General features: G+C 39.5%; 1 protein-coding gene across 7 annotated transcripts in view; it reads left to right on the top strand.

Annotated features, from left to right (window-relative positions):
• Positions 1-12069, top strand: part of PRICKLE1 (prickle planar cell polarity protein 1) — a 106868-nt gene extending 94799 nt beyond the window's left edge. For all 7 annotated transcript variants that reach the window (XM_079142382.1, XM_079142387.1, XM_079142384.1 and 4 more), the window contains exons 4-8: positions 620-757; positions 1338-1541; positions 2921-3107; positions 3549-4412; positions 7197-12069. In XM_079142382.1, coding sequence (XP_078998508.1) covers positions 620-757; positions 1338-1541; positions 2921-3107; positions 3549-4412; positions 7197-8056 — 2253 coding nt within the window. In that variant the 3' untranslated portion in view covers positions 8057-12069. The remainder of the gene's footprint in view (positions 1-619; positions 758-1337; positions 1542-2920; positions 3108-3548; positions 4413-7196) is intronic.
• The last annotated feature ends 4037 nt before the right edge of the window (positions 12070-16106 follow it).

Here is a 16106-nt window from a genome sequence, read left to right as displayed (position 1 = left end):
TAATTAGAAAAAAGAAAATATTCAATAAACATGGAGATGCTTCTCAAAACCCCTGCTTCTCACTGAGTAGGCCTCTCTGGGGTCTTTGATCAGTTAAAATTTGGCCGGAGAATACAACTTTCCATTCTGTAAGAAAAGGGGATCCTGTAATAAACTTAACACAGGTTGGTTTTTATAGTGTTTGCAGCCACCCACCAAATTCCTACAAATTCCTGAGATTTCCCTGCCCCTGCATCCAGGGTAAGTGCTTTATGGTAGTTCAGGCCGGTAGTTGAGTGCCTGTCGAATGTGGAGTGAAAGTGGCAATTAACAAGTTTAACCCTTTTGTGGAAAGGTTAATGCCTTACTCTTTTTCACTGTCTCTTGCTAATACGGATTTAAACTTCTCATTTAGAAGGAAAAAGAAAAAGTAAAACAAGAACTATTTCTTCAGGTTGCCTTTCCCTTTTTCTAGAGAGGCTGCAAGATTTAGGCATGGTGTCATTTTAAAACTGGGAATTTGCAAGACAGGGCAGGTAAACTTGCTGTTTCATTTCCTGAAACTCTAACTCTCGATATGAAGAATGGGTGAGGAAGACTGTGTGCTGCAGCGTGGGGCTCTGTTTTGCTTTCTGTGAAGGTGCGGTACTGCCAATCTTTGAGTGAAGAGGAGAAAAAAGAATTGCAGGTGTTCAGTGCGCAGCGAAAGAAAGAAGCACTTGGAAGAGGAACGATTAAACTTTTGTCCAGAGCAGTGATGCACGCCATATGTGAGCAGGTAACCCTCGCTAGGGTAATGGCCGGAGGAGGTGATGTAGGTAGAGTGAGCTGGGGGGTAAGTGACAGCTAGTACAAGGTGCGCACCCTAACAGCCTCCAAAATACAACAGAAAGGTAGACAGCCTAGCTTTGCATTCCAGAGCACTTCATACTGGCTGCACTGCTGCTCTGACAGTGGAAGTCATCTACCCATGTGTAAACATTGGGTGAAAACGGGCCTTGCCTAGCATCCTGGCATGGGGTGAGGTACTAGGATACTCGTGTTTGAAAAATGTAGAAACATAATGAAGACATTCAATCTTAACTGGCAGTTCTCAGAGTAGGAAATGTATCCAGCAGGAGGCTGGCTCAGGAAAATCACTGTTAACATGGATCAGATGAAACTGTACTTAGGAACAGTCCTGTATAGCAGTATATGAGTCATGGTCATTACAGATGAGAATCATAAGTAATCCAGTGTGAAGAGCCATTTAATCACTAACAGGGGAAGACCAAAATAAAAGCTTTCCTGATGAATTTAGGATTTATTATAAAGTCATTTTAAAAAGAACATTTTACATTCACATTTTTTGTTTTCAGTGTGGGTTGAAGATAAACGGAGGGGAAGTTGCCGTGTTTGCCTCCCGTGCGGGCCCTGGAGTGTGCTGGCACCCATCCTGCTTTGTCTGCTTCACGTGTAACGAGCTGCTGGTCGACCTCATCTATTTTTATCAGGATGGAAAAATTCACTGTGGCAGGCACCATGCGGAGCTGCTCAAACCACGGTGCTCAGCATGTGATGAGGTAAAAAAGTTGATCCCTGAATGCTGGAAAAAATAGCTGGTAGCAAACCAATATTCCACTGCTCACACCCAAGCAAAATAATGTGTCCTGGTGTTTGCTCTGTATGTGTATTGAGAACCCTGTGCATTCATACAACAGAATAACACATAGCTGATAAAGACAGGACAGCAGGTGTCTCTGGGCTTCCTAAGTGTGGTGACTTGAGGAAATGAGGAGAAAAAACAAGTTGCAGATGATCACATTTTTGTTAAATATGGGGGTGGGCAACGTAGTATACATATTGTATATACTCAGGAAAGTTATGGAAAGATGTATACCAAGTTATTAGTGGCTACCTCTGAGGTATGTTGGGAGGGATGATGGTATGAAAGAAAATTTCTTAAGCTTTTTATTTTAACATAAATTTAAATTTATAGAAAAGTGGAAATGGTACCATAGAGAGTTCCTGTATACCCTTCTCCTCCTAATGCTAACATACTATACAACCATGCTTATATATAAAGCTGAGAGATTAATATTGGCATAATACCAGTAGCTAAAGTAGACTTTAGATTTCCCAGCTTTTCTACAAATGTCCCTTTGCATTCCAAGATCCAACCCAGGGTGCCTTGTTGCATTTACTCATTGTATCTCCTTGGTCTTCTTCAATCTATGACAGTAAACTTTCAGTTTTTGCTTTTATGCATTTATTTTTTCCAATGATGTGCTATTGAAAGTCCTTAATGCTTCACTTGACTTGGTGGCCACCTCCAGGCTACCTACACAAGTACCATTCTTGCAATCCCAAAACCTGTGATGAATTTTCTATTGAAACACACAGCTAGGCATGGTGGCACACACCTATAATCTCAGTGACTCAGGAGGCTGAGGCAGGAGGATCACAGTTACAGGCCAGCCTCAGCAATTTAGCAGGGCCCTGTTTCAAAATTTAAAAAGGGATGCAGATGTATTTCAGTGGTAAAGAACCCTGGGTTCAATCCCCAGCACTCCCTTCACCACAAAAAAAACCATACAGACCATGAAATTATTTCAAGGGTAAGGTGTTCTTTTACCAGATTATGCCACCAAAGTATTACTGAGGAGCAAAAATACAATGAAATGATTTACCTCCAATGTAGAAGTAGAATCTTTTTTTTCCAAGTCTAAGCAAGGATTTGTTTAGCTTCTCTTTTTCAGCATCATGTTTGTGCTTTTGTTGTATAGCTCAACCAAGTTAAATTTAAGCTAGTGGCTGTAAGAAACAAGGTTAGTTATTTGATTTAAGAGCCAGTGTCTGTCAGTTGCCCAGAAAATATACAGTTACCTGGCCTTTGAAATAGGTCATGCTGATTTTTTGTTGTTGTTGTTGTTGTTCTACTGTTCCACGTTTCTCTTTACAGATCATTTTTGCTGATGAGTGCACAGAAGCCGAAGGTCGCCATTGGCACATGAAGCATTTCTGCTGCCTCGAGTGTGAAACAGTCCTAGGAGGGCAGAGATACATCATGAAGGATGGCCGCCCATTCTGCTGCGGCTGTTTTGAGTCTCTTTATGCAGAGTACTGTGAAACCTGCGGGGAACATATTGGTAAGTCTGCAGCCCAGCCTTCTGCCCTGTCACGTAGTCATTGGTCGTCTACAATTTATCCACAGTCTTATTTTCCCATGTATTTTGTTTTTTAAATTGAGGTGTAATTTATATGTAGCTAAACATACACATTTTAATATTAAATGTTTTGGTTTGATGAACTTTGACAAATGGATATGTAGTTGATTCTCATTAATCACAGTCATGAGCATTGAATTAGTGCATATTGAACCATTTAGTGAGTAAGCAAATTCACCAATACAGAATCTACAAATAATGAGTATTAATTTTACCCTCACCCACACCCATTTCAAGACCAAGATACAGAATAGTTGTATCACCTGAGAAGTTTTCTTGTCCACCATCTCTTTTCTGTTTCTTCCTTCTTCCTTTGTTTTAAGCATTAGTTATAACCTGTTTTCCTGTCTTTTCTCAAAACAGGTGTTGACCATGCACAGATGACCTATGATGGGCAGCACTGGCATGCCACAGAAGCATGCTTTTCCTGTGCCCAGTGTAAGGCCTCTTTGTTGGGATGCCCCTTCCTTCCCAAACAAGGTCAGATTTATTGCTCAAAAACCTGCAGCCTCGGTGAAGACGTTCATGCTTCTGATTCTTCCGACTCTGCATTCCAGTCGGCCCGATCAAGAGACTCCAGAAGAAGTGTTCGAATGGGCAAAAGCAGTCGGTCAGCGGATCAGTGCAGACAGTCTCTCCTCTTGTCTCCTGCTCTGAACTACAAGTTCCCTGGTCTTTCCGGCAATGCTGATGATACCCTTTCCCGGAAGCTGGATGACCTGAGTCTCTCCAGGCAAGGAGCAAGTTTTGCCAATGAAGAATTTTGGAAAGGCAGAATAGAGCACGAGACCCCTGAAGACCCTGAAGAATGGGCTGAGCATGAAGATTACATGACACAGCTCCTTCTCAAGTTCGGTGATAAAAGCCTCTTTCAGCAGCAGCCCAGTGAGATAGATATTAGAGCCAGTGAGCACTGGATATCTGATAACATGGTGAAAAACAAGACCGAGTTAAAGCAAAATCATCAAAGTCTTGCCAGTAAAAAATACCAATCTGATATGTATTGGGCCCAGTCCCAAGATGGACTGGGTGATTCTGCTTATGGGAGCCACCCGGGTCCTGCAAGCAGTAGGAGACTCCAGGAACTGGACCTGGACCACGGTGCTTCAGGATATAATCATGATCAAACACAATGGTATGAAGATTCCCTGGAGTGTTTGTCAGACTTGAAACCAGAGCAAAGTGTTCGGGATTCTATGGATTCTTTGGCTTTGTCTAATATCACAGGTATGTAATCTAGGGATTGTGGGTGATTTGAAAAAGCAGCCACTATGAAGTTTATTCAAAAACATTGCTGTTCAGCACCAATAGGGGAGATATCATTTAACACTCTGGACAAGCTGGGTACAGTAGCACATGCCTCTAATCCCAAGGACTTGGGAGGCCGAGGCAGGAGGATTACAAGTGTGAAGTCAGTCTGAGCAATTTTACAAGAGCTGTATCAAAAGAAAAAAGGGGGGTGCTGGGGATATGTAGGTGAGTTCAATTCCCAATACCAAAAATAAAAAAAAAAATAAAAACATCTCTGATCAAGACATTTTGTTTAAATGTTGAACACTATAGCCAAACAAGTGTATGTCTGTATAGGTAAGTGCATATGTATGAAATATTTTTAACCCTGTCTTTTGAGATAGGTATTACCTGTTTTAAGGAGAAGAAAATTGGTTTATTTGAACATGGGAGTCTACAACTGGATTGTGTTCAAGAGATTCTATACTATTAGATTGTGCTATATGAATTTCAAAATATTAAAATCAGCCAGTGCACTTCATAAACTCTGCCCTGTAGCAAGAGATAGCTCAAAAATATCTGAGCATTTTTTTTTATCATTTTAAAATATTACTTTAGGGCTGGGGTTGTAGGTCAGTGGTAGAGCGCTTGCCTAGCACTTATGGGGCACTGGGTTTGATCTTCAGCACCACATAAAAATAAATAAAGGTATTGTGTTCATCTACGACAAAAAATGTTTTAAAAAATATTACTTTAATATTTTCAAAGCACTTTCATATTATCCACATTTTATCCTTAAAATAATCCTGAGCTGTATGGAGTGAATATTACTACATTTTACACAGGAGGAAACTTGAATTACCAGGAGGCTAAATGTCTAATATTACACAAGTTCTAAAGGCAAGATTGGGCCTAGAACCCAGCACATTATCAACCTCATATTTGCAGCAAGTTTTTGGACAGAGAAGTATGGCCCTTGTGCAGCAAGTTTTCTTGGCTAATGATACACAGTCATTTCATAAAGGTTGTTATTGCAAAACAACCAGGAAAGTCTTCAGTGGCTACCCACTGCCAGAGTGACCTGTGTCCAGATTGTAGTGATGACAATGAGATGAAGCTACACTCTGGCTTCTCTGGACTTGTCAGAGATGAGACCTACAATAAAGGGGAGTGAGGAAGAAAGAATGGTGGGTGAGACTGTCTGCCAGGCCCTATGCTAAGGGTTTTAGCATTTTAAGTCAAAATCAGACTGATTTGATACAATTTAAAGTATTAGGAGCTGGGGGTGTTGCTTAGTAGTAGAGCATGTTCTTAGCAGGTACAAGGCCCTGGGTTCCTTCTCCAGTACCTGAAAAATAAAAAGTAAACAATGTCGGGGGCCAAGCTGGGCATGGTGGCACACACCTGTAATCTCAGCAGTGTGGGAGACTGAGACAGGAGGATTCTAAGTTTGAGGCCAGCCAAGGCCTCAAGGGCAACTGGCAAGATCTTCTCAAAAAAAAAAAAAAAGAAAAAAAGACCAGGGACATAGCTCAGTGGCAAAGTACCATGTGTTCAATCCCCAATAACCCCACTGCCAAAAAAAATTAGAGGCTAACATTCCTTGACAAAGGACTAAAAAACAGGCTTCCTTTAAAAATAGTAGGGATTTACATAGTCTGCAGTTGACAACAGTCCACACCACTCCCTGTTGTTGGTTAGTCAGGGTTCCGTTATAACAAAGGGCATCAGTCTCAATTGTGAGAAAAGGTTTTTGTGGTGTTTTTTTTTTGTTTGTTTTGTTTTTGTTTTTGTGTGTGTGTGTGTGTGTTGGGTACCAGGGATTGAACTCCAGGGCACTCAACCACTGAGCCACTTCCCCAGCCCTATTTTGTACTTTCATTTAGAGACAGGGTCTCACTGAATTGCTTAGTGCCTCACTTTTGCTGAGGCTGGCTTTGAACTTGCGATCCTCCTGCCTCAGCCTCCCGAGCCCCTGGGATTACAGGCATGCGCCACCACGCCCGGCAGAAAAGCTTAAAAATAAGATTAGTTTGGAAGTGGCACCTTCTATTGGTCAAAGGTAGAAAAGACTGGCCTAAAAAGTTGAGATAGGGGTTGGGCACACCTATTCTATTATGGTCTAGGTAGTCTTTTTAGGCCATACAGTCTTTGCTGCAGGAACTCAACTCTGCCATTGTAGGATACCACAGATAACATGTAAACAAGCAGCATAGCTGTTGGCCACACAACAAACAGGCTGTTGGACTGTTGTTTGCCAAACACCAGTCCAAAATGAGGAAGAATTCCCATGATGGTGGCCATGTGGATGCAAAGGAAGGGGCTGATTTGAGAGATTTTCAAATAAGACAATTTGGCTTTAATGGATTGAGGAACAGAAGCTTCTACAGCTTATGTTAATAAACAAATGAAGAACTGTTAAATTTCTGCTGCTCATGCCATGTGCTAAAATAGACTTTGGCTCAAAACAGCAGGGCTCATAAGAGAGGCTGTTGCCCTTTGTATCATTAACAAAATTCCTACTTCTCAATTGGTAAATGACACACGTTAGTTTTCCCTCCTAGGTTTGTTTGTTTGCACTGCTGGGCTAGAACCCAGGATCTCAAACATGCTAGGCAAGCATTCTACCACTGAGCTACATCCCAGCCCTTTCCTACTGGGTTTTAGTCAAATATTGCAATTAGAAATTTTCTTTGAAATGTTTTCTTTCAGTAGCTTATTTGTAATAATTGTCAGAATGTTAGGATTTTGAGAATCATGTTGTTTTGTATCCTGTTCTAGGGGCTTCAGTGGATGGAGAAAGCAAGCCTAGGCCATCACTATATTCTCTACAAAACTTTGAGGAGATGGAGGCAGAAGACTGTGAGAAGATGAGCAATATGGGAACTCTGAACTCTTCCATGCTACATAGGAGTGCAGAGTCCTTAAAAAGTCTGAGTTCAGAGTTGTGTCCAGAAAAAATCATGCCTGAAGAGAAGCCAGTACATCTGCCAGTGCTCAGAAGATCCAAGTCTCAATCCAGACCACAGCAGGTCAAGTTTTCAGATGACGTCATTGACAATGGAAGCTATGACAACATTGAAATCCGGCAGCCTCCAATGAGTGAGAGGACTCGGAGGCGCGTCTACCATTTTGAAGAGAGGGGATCCAGATCCCACCACCATCGCCGCAGGAGAAGTAGAAAGTCTCGCTCTGACAATGCCCTGAATCTTGTCACGGAAAGAAAATATTCACCCAAAGATAGACTGCGGCTTTACACCCCTGATAACTATGAGAAATTTATACAGAATAAAAGTGCCCGGGAGATACAAGCATACATCCAAAATGCTGATCTCTATGGACAGTATGCCCATGCCACATCTGATTATGCCCTGCAAAACCCAGGAATGAACAGGTTTCTGGGACTTTATGGTGAAGATGATGATTCCTGGTGTTCTTCCTCCTCTTCCTCCTCTGACTCAGAAGAAGAAGGGTATTTTCTTGGACAACCAATCCCTCAACCCCGGCCACAGAGATTCACCTACTACACAGATGACCTTTCTAGTCCAACTTCTGCACTTCCTACCCCTCAATTTGGTCAGAGGACCACTAAATCCAAGAAGAAAAAGGGACACAAGGGCAAAAACTGTATCATTTCTTAACTGAATAGCTGTGGAGATCAGTTGTTTAAAACTTAGCCATTAACCATTGGAATCTTATCTTTTTTTCTTCCATAGGAAAGTTGCTCAAATAGTTAAAAGTGCTTTCTATGCCCGTGTACATGAGAACCCTACTGCTGTTTACAGTGCCAGATTAACAGTTGAAAGGTGTGATTTCTCCAGTTTACCATCCTTGTATGGTGCCAGGTTAACATGACATGTGACATCCGGTGCCTGTGACAGGTGCATTACAGTTTCAAATAGCTGCTTTGGTCCCCAATCCACAAGAGAATACTCAAACTCTCCTGAGGTGATTGGATGGGGGTGTCCATTTTAGAAGATGGAGAACTCCAGCCACCTTGTAAAGCAATAGTGTTTGTCTGTATGTATGTCAGGTTGGCTCAGGTCCTGACCGGTCTGTCTTGTTGTGAGGCATGCACTTGTCACAGTGACCTAGCTAATACTGTGCATCCTATTGTGTGAGGCCGACTTGTCCCCTTTCAGCCCTTATTAGCCAGGTACACATTGTATTGTATTAGCTCCAGCTACAGATTAAAAAAGAAAATTGCTATTTATAATGTAGTATTTCATAGACATAAGTGTATTCCTAATTTAACGGTGCAAATATTAATGTATATACTGTACAGTTCAGATTTTAAAGCTGATATTTTTATATCCCGGAATTGCAAGATGTTTGTTACACTGCAGTGCTAGATTTGTTAGGGAACCAGAAATAGCATTTATGGATGAAATGATTGCTTGTATTTTAGTCAGGGTTTATAAGTTTTAGATGGTTAAATTTATATTGCCTAGTGATGGAAAGTTTAATTTTTTTGATTTTTCAACATTAAAAAGGCTCTGTATGCATGGTGGGGCTATGTAAATAGTCTTTAAAACTATGGCCCTATTAATCTTACGAGTGTTATTTATGGGTCAAGCAATGTAAACTGTATAAACATATAAACAAACAAAAAACCTACACATACCCTTGGAATATATGGTAAAAACAAGTAAATGCTGTCTGGGTGAATGTTTTTCCCTGAGGGTGAGGTAGGGTGCCTTTCCCATTCTTGACCAGGTGGTGATTATCTCATGAGAAGAGTCCAGAACTACAAAGATCGGCTTTTCCTGGCAGAGGTCTTTGTAGATTTGTTATTTGAAGAGAGGTGACTCCTTTTTATCCTTCCCCTCCAGCTAACTTGTTGGCCTTTAAAAGTGATTTTGAAAACTGGGACTTTTAGTTGTTTTCTTTTAAAATCTTTTAGAGGATGCTGTGACACTGAATACTTCAAGTTCATATGAGGTTCTAGTTCAAGGGAATATTATGTTGGATTTGAACTAACGAGTGAATATTTTGATATGTGCCATTCTTACATATACATCTCAGTCTAATTAAAGGTCCTGGTGGCATCTGGGGCCTTTTAGGGAGGTATTTAATAAATGCTTAATAAATAACAAACTACCTTTCTGAATACAAGTCTTTGTAAACATCCAGATAACTTCTACTTGGGTCCTGTGTTCCAATTTGTCTTATTCTGCAGTCCTCCTATAATTAGCAGACCTCCATTTGACTTAAGCATATCCACATGTCCTCATTAGCAGGTAGGAGATAAGACTTGGGACACAAAAACATATCTTTCCATATTTATCAGAGTAGGGAAAGGCTGTTGGGCCTCGAGGAGCCAGACAAAAATCCAACAGGTAAACCAGTGGGGTGATAGACTGCCCGTGCCCTCGCTGGATCGGACAAACTTTGTATCTAGGCATGGAAGACTTCCTTCAGAATAGCACCAATGGGAAGAGAACCCTCTATTCAGCTTAAAAAAAAAAAAAAAAAAAGCTTCAAATAGGACAAAAGACATGAAACTTCTTCCCATTCCTCATCCCCTCAGGTAACCACTATTACCCAGTTCTAATGGAGCCCTTCAATGGTCAAAGCACATTTATGTAAGTGTCTCTCTTTGAAATGGTATTTGGGGATGGGGGTGTAGCTAGTGGTAGAACGCATGTTTATGTGCCCGGCCTTTGTTCAAAGTAGCAAACCATACACACCGACTTGCTTTTATTTTTTATAGTGCATACAGGTCTACCTCATTCTTTAAGTGGCTGCTTAATATTCTAATTTTAAATATGCCATGATTTAACCAGTCCTTTGGTGAGGGACTTGAATTGCCGCATACATACCTTATCCTGCAGTGGCACATGTGTGCACATAACCTGAAAGCAGCAAAATTACCAGGATGGAGGTTATATATAAAACTTGGATACATACTGCCAATTTTCCTCTAAAAGGAACACCTGAGTTATACTTACATAATGTATTATCTGATCACAACCTGACATAATAAATTAGCAGATTTCTGAGTTTTGAAGAAATTCTTACAACATCTGCTACAGCAAGTATCCTTTCAGGAAAGACTAAGGCAATATGTTATAACAGATGACATGTAGCCCAAAGACATGCAGGTATGAGCTGAAGGCACCACCCTCAGCAGTTGTCAAGTTCATTCTTGACAGGTTAGTTTCGCCCTAATTTTCCTTATTGTAAGGGTTATATAGATTTCCAAAGGTTTAAGGAAATAAAGAAATATTTGTTCACAATGGTAACATAACCTTCTTGTTTTTAAGTCCCTATTAGTAAAACAAAAGACTGTCTACAAAGGCAGAAAGGAAAACAACTGCCTTGCAATTTTGTAAAACTGTAGTTGCTAAAAGGTGTGAATAGATCAAGTTAACTGGAACTTAAAGTATCTTGGTCAGTCACTAAATTTCAAAACTTGATCCAAGACAAATATCGAATGTTAAAATTCTACCTCTGATCACACATGGGGAAGCAGAATCTCAAGGGCTGTCACTGCAGAACACCACTGGAGGTCCCAGAAAGGGTACTGGCAGAAAGTCCACAGCAACTCCTTTCCACTCTCATTAAAAGAAAATGATTCCATGTAGGTAAGCACGTGCTATTCTCCACATTCTGCTCTCTAGTCCCTGAGTTAAGTCAAAAGTGCCAGAAGTGAAAGAAGTCGTTTGCTGTCCAACTCTCTCGCTTTGGATACCAAGCATGGGCCTTAAAATGATAAAACTAGAATGTGTATCAAGACTGCTAGATCTCCATGTGTGGACTCTTGACTACCACTGTGGAAAGAACCAGTGTTGCCAGACCATTCACTTTTTCAAAAGAAACCAGTAATCTGAAGTTTTGTGAAACCTCCCAGCTTTTAAATGCTAACAACCAACTCAAAACATTTCTGAAACACTGCTGAACAGAATGAGCCTGCCATCGCCAGTCTCCAACCTCTGAATCATAAATTCAGGGGTCTAAAACAGAGTCCTCTGTGCTTAGAGCTGCCTAGGAAGGCAAAAATAATCAGTTTATAGAAATACATGTGTCCCTTTTTTGGATACACAAAGAAGAAAAATGATTGGTATCTGAAAAAATAAAACTCTTTAAGAGCCTCATTATCAATTCAATGCTAGTCAATCAATTATGATAGAAATCCTTTTTAATGAGAAAATCACTAATTGCCAAGATAATCTAGCCATTCACTGGGATGATTAGAAGGCATGCTGTACAGTCATGTAGTAGGTTTCCTGTAAACTCTAAATATATTAGAAATACTTCTAGGCAAACTGGACCAAGGTGCAGGAATAACTGAATTTTGCACCTCTGAGCTTACATTTTGCCAGAGTCATAGAATTACAAACTGGGAGAATATTTAAGACTTTCAAAATGTAGAAAAACAAGACATTGGGTATATGCATAGACTTAGTCACAGGATTAGAACCAACTACTCTGTTGATCCATCTAGCTATCTAGCTAGCCAAATATTATTTTCAGGGATCAATTTTAGTCATAACTTTTCTTTTTGCAAAAGAAAATTTTGCACCTCTATTACTGTATGTATACAACATGTTGTTATGCCATGCCAACTTTTAAAAAAACTTGCAACCTACTCTCTGGATGCACTTGATTCTGAAGTGGAAAGTACCATTAAGAATAAAAACTATTTGCCTTAATACTAATTTCAGCATTTAATAATTTACTTAATAGTAATTTCAGCATTTTTAGATAACTGAATCGAGCAAGTGATGTTGGAAAAAATGGTTACTACTCTAATCTAAATCCACTCACCACAAAGTTGATATTGCAAAGTGATGCAAAACACTGAACTGCAGGAGTTAGGAGATCTGAGTTAGGAGATCTACCTCTTTAACTGGTTAAAGATCTGATGGTGTCTACACTATAAAATGAGAGTGTTAGACCATCTCAGCTTTGAACTTCTATGAAGATTACATTTATTATATTAGACGGAAGAGTCTTCTGAGTATGAAGTGTTTTTCCTTTTCTAACTTTTCATTTACCAACATGTTTGTCTGACAAGAATCCCTGAAAGGATTCCCCACTCCTTCCTCTACCACCAAGACCATGGCTTAAGGGAGCTGGGCCTTTAAGAGGGTTGGGTTTGTGTTTTCTTTTTTTAATTAATATTTGAGATTCTGAGTAAGAGGTTCATCTAAATAATGCAATAGAAATTCAGGAATGGTTATCACCCTATCAGTGTATGTGCTTCAAGTTGGCCTTATCTCTACTAAGTAGACAGTTTGGAAGCTGGATAAAATATTTTCTCAATGTCATTTCTCTCCAATTACCAGGAGAAAAAGATTTTTTTTTTTTTTTTGGTGACATTTCAGAGGGCTGCTATTGGCAACAGTATTAGTCTAGAATCTCTGAACATGTAAGCAAAGATGAAAAGATGTTAACCATTTTTAATGCATCCTGAGTCCTAGAACAGAAGTTTAATTACCAGGTTTATTCCACTGAAATGACTCTTCTCACACTTCACCGTGAGTCCTGATGCAGCAGAGATTGTGAGTCCTGGACTGCTCTGTGGCTACATGCCCAAATGTGTTTCCTGAAGTAGTTCCAAAGTCATAGGAACCAATATGGAAGTTAGTAGCAAGTGAGTATAAAGTGAAAAACAGAAGAATCTACTGAACTAGGACTTTGTTTTTTTTTTTTTTTTTTTAAAGTTATTAGTTTTATACATAGCCCATTATAATATTACACATTAACTTCACATACCTCAAATAGTTAGTTTGTACTAGAGGCAAGATTTGAACCTAATTCTGAATGACCACTTTTCTCCTTTCAATAACACTAAATTTAGACTGGAAAGCTCTGGGTAAGACCCTGGCCCTGCCACTTGCTGGGAGATCATAATTAAAAATAACTAAAAATAAGACCCCAAATCCTCATTGGTCCTGGGTTTGATCCCTAGCACTGGGGGAAGAGGGGGAGGGAATCCTGATTGGTAAAGAATCACATATGAACATACTTTGTGAGCTACAAAACACCAGAATGGTAGTTCTGACCTTGTTCAGGTAAGAAAAATATGATGCTTCTTTGAAGTCTATAAAATAGTATATCGAACCTGAAATAAAACCATTTAAGCTACATCCAATATGGCATACTATATTTTACTCTATAGAAGTAGCAAGTTTTTTTTAAGTGGGAAGAAAACTTTAAAAAAAAAAACTTTAAAAAATTATTAGCGATAATAATCTACCATTAGAACACCACCAATGTGGGAAAAGAGCTCAAAAAACAATTGCTATAGAAACAGGCTGTTCCTGCTGTTATATAAATGTGTACTAGACCGTAACAATTATTTGTCACTTGTCATTTAAATACAGCTTGAAACTCAGAACTCTAGATTGGCAAAGTCTTTTATACAATCAATCAGTCCCCATTACCCTAAGATCAATCAGTACAACAAAAATGTAGGACTGGTACAGCCTGCTCAGGGTCAACTTCAGTCTAACTTTTGAATGTCATTTGACAAAAATAAGCAGCAAGTCTGAGCAAAAAGTGAGCTATTATAATAAGAAACCCAATAATAATGTGTCTTAAAGAGTATTTATTCTGCTCTAACAGTTCAGTACACCATGTAATCATGCAGTGATCTAGGTTTCTTCCATATTATGGTTCCACAAAGAAAAAAATAATGTTGCATTGCTATTGCTACCTCTCTTGGGAAGGGATAAAAGAGTACCTCCAGTGCCTAAGAGTCACAGTCTCACTTCCCTCTTAAATTCCATGAGAGAACTTACTTCATACACTTAACTACAAGGAGGGCATAGCAAATACAGTCATTAGGCAGTTGTATGATTCAGTATTAACCCTACTGCAGTGGAAAAAAAAAAAAAATCAGATGTTGGTAACTACCTTACTTACTGATAAACACCCATTACCTAGGCTTGCTTTCTTGTTCATCTTATTGGATAGCACCAGTGGTCTGATGAGAGCTGGAAGGATGGATGTGAAAAATCTGTACCTTCATCTGGCAAGCAGAATGTGGGCATTACTCCCAAAGCACCACACACAGCTCAGTTAAAAGTTGAAAAGTCAACTGAGTGGCTGGCTGCCTGCAACACTGAATGCTGCCCACCATAATCCTTCAGAGACAATCATCATTCCCCAAAATTATAGCCAAAGACCTGTCAGAGTCTACCTTGGAGTTTAGGATCTGTTACAGCAAACTCTAGAGTGAAGCTGAAATCAGAATTCATTTGGCAGAGTGTAGCAGAATCCTTCCAAAGGGGATCTGGTCTTCCCTTCCTTCCAGAGGTTCTGTATCTGTAAACTGGCTCAGGGCTGGGAAGTGGTTGAGAGCTATGAGAAATTAACATTTTTGGCAAGAATATTACATATATAATGTTTTCAAATTTCCTTAACTAGAAGAGAAGAAGAGAATGTTCAACAACCCTCATTCTGTTCTCAATCTACCTTTTCCCAAAGGAGAGAAAATATAATCATTCCTTAACTCTCTGTAGTCCATAGTTGGGATAGATTCCTGTAACAACAGAAGACAAATTAACAAGAACAAGCAAGTTTATTAACACCTACAATGCACATCACAAAAAAGAAAAAAGCAACTTCCAGCAGTGGTTTAGGAATCTGCCTTAAATAGTATTTTTTCTGTTTTTTATTTTGTTACTGGGGACTGAACCCAGAGGTGCTTTACCACTGCATTACATCCCAGCCCTTTTTTATTTTTTGAGACAGGATCTAAGTTGCTGAGGTTGTCCTCAAACCTATGATCCTCCTGATGCAGCCTGTGGTCACTGGGATTAAAGGTGTGCACCACACCTGGCTTAAATAGTATTTTAACAAAGAAAAATAAAGTTTAGATACATGACAATGGAAAAGTGGTCCTAGGCTTTAAAGGTGGGAACACTGGGAGAAGATGAATTTATGAGGTTAAAACGTCAGCTCCTGAGAGTCATCTCTGAACTGAGAAGCAAGCTCTGCATGAGTAATTTATAATCAGGAAGGAAAAGTGTGCGAGTTGGGGGTGGGGGCAGGATGCAGACTTTTTTTTCTTTGAGAATCTCTGTTCTGCTTTTAGGCAAACTGAGAAAAGACAGAGTTCTTCTGCATTTTGATTGTCTTCAACTCAAGAATCCTTAATATTTTGGAGAAAAAATATTTTGGTTTTCTTCACCACCTTCATCATCCATCATCTTCAAACTAATTTTAGTCACACAGGCTAATCCTATTCTTCCCTCCAAGACCCAGGGTCAAGTGTTACTTCCTTTGCGAAGGCACCTTTAATTGAGTACTTACAGCATTTCAAACTGTGCTAAGAACCAGAGTCACAACACAATAAGGTACCTGTTCTCCATGAATTATTACACAGATGTAGGGCTTTATTCCTACTGTTCTTGGAAATTCAGGCTACCAATAACACCATTGTTGAATACTATTGTGCTCTACAACTACTGCTTCTTAGATATCAAAAGTCCACCTATTATTGAAATAATGGTATTAGACTATAATTGTATCTTGAGGTTAATGTATTAAATTATTCTCAAAATTAAAAAAAGTCCATCTATTGCCAAATTTGATAGTTTTTCAACTGTCCAACTTCCTCTATCCTGCTGCTGAGCAGGTAAACTGAATAGTTAGAAATTATTTTTTGGCAGAGAGTAATAAAGTTTACATTTTAACAGAACAGTTTAAGCCTGATAAAATAAGAGAAAAGACAATCTA

The sequence above is a fragment of the Sciurus vulgaris genome, assembly GCF_902686455.1.
Source record: "Sciurus vulgaris genome assembly, chromosome: 5".
NCBI classification, from domain to species: Eukaryota; Metazoa; Chordata; class Mammalia; order Rodentia; family Sciuridae; genus Sciurus; species Sciurus vulgaris.
The sequence above is the reverse complement of the archived record's forward strand: the minus strand, read 5'-3'. Positions and strand labels throughout refer to the sequence as shown.